Source organism: Peromyscus eremicus, chromosome X (assembly GCF_949786415.1).
Source record: "Peromyscus eremicus chromosome X, PerEre_H2_v1, whole genome shotgun sequence".
Lineage (NCBI taxonomy): Eukaryota > Metazoa > Chordata > Mammalia > Rodentia > Cricetidae > Peromyscus > Peromyscus eremicus.
Window position 1 is genome coordinate 45,213,272 of NC_081439.1, and position 3,301 is coordinate 45,216,572.

The 3,301-nt window shown below is 42.7% G+C and overlaps 1 protein-coding gene across 1 annotated transcript; it reads right to left on the bottom strand.

Annotated features, from left to right (window-relative positions):
* Nucleotides 1-498: 498 nt before the first annotated feature.
* LOC131900016 (melanoma-associated antigen B10-like) lies at nucleotides 499-1,785 on the bottom strand (the record flags this gene model as incomplete). The annotated part of the gene is made up of 1 exon (XM_059251467.1): nucleotides 499-1,785. A coding segment is annotated over one exon (1,035 nt), but the record flags the coding sequence as incomplete, so codon positions are not given.
* Between the last annotated feature and the right edge of the window lie 1,516 nt (nucleotides 1,786-3,301).

Below are 3,301 nucleotides of genomic sequence, written 5' to 3' on the forward strand. Positions count from 1 at the left end.
TCCAATTCTCACACCTACTCCATACCCTCCCTTGCACTTGCCGTTTATGTGTTAGAGAATAGAGTGTCATCTTATTTAATAGTTGCTCCTAGACTCTAAAAGTCTAAAAACAGTAACTCATTCATCATCTTGGCATTGTTTTCTCCTCCTCCTCCTCCTCCTCCTCCTCCTCCTCCTCCTCCTCCTCCTCTTCCTTCTCTGTCTTCTTCTTCCTCCCTACAAATCACTCCTATTTACAAAGAACAGAAGTTTGGTAAATGTTTATTTAGGGAATAAAAATTTCAGTGATTAAGAAGTTAACTATTATAATTTATGTTCCTACATTGTTGAATGAATGAAACACATCCAAATACATAAGCTTAATTTTGTTTTGTAGAATGGAGAGTAGGAATCAGGAAAGCCAAGAGTACATAATCCACTATTTTTTTTTTTTTTTTACATTTTCTTGTTGTAAATAATTCTATTGAAATTTTTTATATTCTAAGAAAATGCCTGTTCCGATGTCATGTTTTCTTGTTTCAGTTAACTAAGAGGAATTTTTCTTAATTTGCTTTCAATACTGAAACTCTTAACTATTAAGCATCATAAACAATGTTAACTGTATGACATATATCAGTCATATACTTAGATGGTGACACTAACTCAATGTCTCTAAAAGAAGTAAATTTTGAAAACTTTGAAATGCTAAACTGAAAGTTATTCATGTAGAGTAAGGCTATAAATATGAGATGCACTGTTTTCTCTCCAACATCACCTCAGGCTCCCACTAGTTGGTTGAATGTTCTCTTTAAAAGTGATGGAAAGCAATATTTTTAGACTCCAGTGCTGGTTGGAGGAATTGCTGGAATTGTCATTGGACTGTGCACTGGCTATGATACCAACAAGAATCATAGATGCAAATCTGGCTCGGGTTTTCTCTTGCTCATCTCTCACAGCCTCCTGATACAAGGATGGGAAGGCACTGGGAACAGTGTTATGGACCTTGGCCAGAAACTCAAGGACTCTCATTTTGCTGGTTTCATAGTGGGCCCGGGGACCCCACAAGAACTGATAACATGGAGAACCTCTGTAGGGTACCCGCCGATACTCCAGGTACCCCTCACTCACAAAGTCTTTAGTGATGAGCTTCTTGACATTTCCATAAATGAAGTGATTGACTCCAGTATGTACCACCATCTCACTAAGCACTTTCCAGACATATTCCTCATTAACACAGTTTCCATTCATGAAGATCACACACAGGATTGTCATCAAGAGGCCACTCTTGGGCATTATTGCCTCACCATGCATAATTTCATCACCAATAGGACTTAATATGCTGACAAGGCCATAGCAGTGTCTGGTTCGGTCAGTTTCCTTAACATCAATACCAAAGGCCAGCACCATGAGCTCAGAGGCTTTCTTAAGAACTTCGGGGAACTCCTCCTTGCTCTGTGGGATGACCTGCTTTAGTATGTCTTCCTTTGTTATTAGCTCCCTGTTGTTATACTTTCGAAGCATGAACAGTACCAGTGAAACTGCAAGGTCATCTCTCTGGGTTGAAGATGAATACCTAGTTGAGGGCAGTGCCTGGGAAGTGCTTGATCTCTTCTCATCTTTGTTCTTGGCACCTTCATCCAACTTGATGTATGAAGCCCTTACAGAAGCAGTGGTGGGCCTCCGAGACTTCTTAGATTTGCCAAGTGACTTGTCAGCAGAGATGCTCTGAACATCACTACTACAAAGGGGAGAAGAGGAGGAAGGGGTCTCTCTCTCTCTCTTCTGCTTTAGTGGCCTGAGCTTCTTTTTTTTTAAAAATTTTTATTTTGCAATACAATTCAGTTCTACATATCAGCCACAGATTCCCTTGTTCTCCCCCCTCCCGCCCCCCTCACCTTCCCCCCAGCCCACCCCCCATTTCAATCTCCTCCAGGGCAAAGCCTTCCACACAGACTGAGATCAACCTGGTCTGGGAGGAGGGGACTGGACCTACCTGGACTGAGTCCACCAGGCCTGAGCTTCTTGAATAGACCGGCTTTCACTTCGGGCTTGATGACGTCTCTCACGCGCCCAGAGCTTACTTTTATGACCACGAGGCATGATGATTCTGGTCACGGAGTAAAAACTAAAGAGCAAGTAATGCAGGCTCCTAGGGATGAGAGGATGAGATGGTGTGTGCATCTGAAGAATGGTGAGACCACCTTGGTCTTTAAACTGAGCTTGCATCTACAAACTTCTGTAACAGCAATGTATTAAGAATCTACAGTGCCCTTGCCTCAGTTAGTTTGCCCTCCTGAGAACCCATTAAAGGAAATTAGAGAGTAAATATGAGTTTGATTGACGCCTGGTAGCCCTGCTTAGGGCAGGCTAGAGCTAAGAGCAGGTGCTAGCAGGTCTAGGTTCCATGAAATAGGAAATGATCACTGAATTTGCCTTTAAAATCATCATGCCACATTTGAACTTACATTGAAGATCATTATGCAATCAGAATTTCCCATTTATAGCTCCTCTGAAGCTGTATCAGTAACCATTAAGAGAAAAATGAAGCAGGGCCCTAGCCGGATATCCTTTCTGGGGATTCCAGAGCTGCCAATAGAGGCTAAACAGATTTTAGTCTTCAGTTGAAACCATAAACCATAGAACAAGGTCCCTACCTTTCTCAAGCCCCACTCCCCAATAGCCCCACCCAAAGGTCTCCGAGGGTAGATAACAACGGTAAAGGTCTGTGTCTACCCTCTGTTGCTATGTTGAGAGTCCCCTCAGTTCTCACTCAAAATCTTATCCTTTATTTCTTGTAAACCTCAGAAAACGTTTTCCTTTGCTGACCTGAGTCCACTAACCTGAGATCAAAGTCTTCATTTGCTCCTTAGTACTTCAAGGAAGATGTGAGCTCAAATTCAGACTGCCTGCCATACCGGAAGTCTCTTGCCATTGGGTTCGGGGAAGGAACAGTGTGGGGTTCTGTTCACACGTAACAGAGAGCACAGGGGCAAAGTTCTAAATGTCATCGCCATTAATCTTTCTGTCACTTTTCTCCTCTGAAGAAATCACTAATCAAAAAGGTAGAAACCAGTACTATCTTGCACTGCCAACTGTACCTGCGGTTTCCCAGTGATGAAAGCATGGGATGGGCTGTGGATTTTTGAGCCGGTTGTCACCGTTGCATGGCATTGAGCATTCACGGCATGTAAGGGGGTGGATGGTGGAAATGTTCATCTTGGCTACTTCTTTAAAGGTCCCTTGAAAATATCAACTCCAAGAATGCTCTGAGATGTTTCCCAGTTGCAAGCCTTGGATCAGATTCAGACACTGGATACAGATG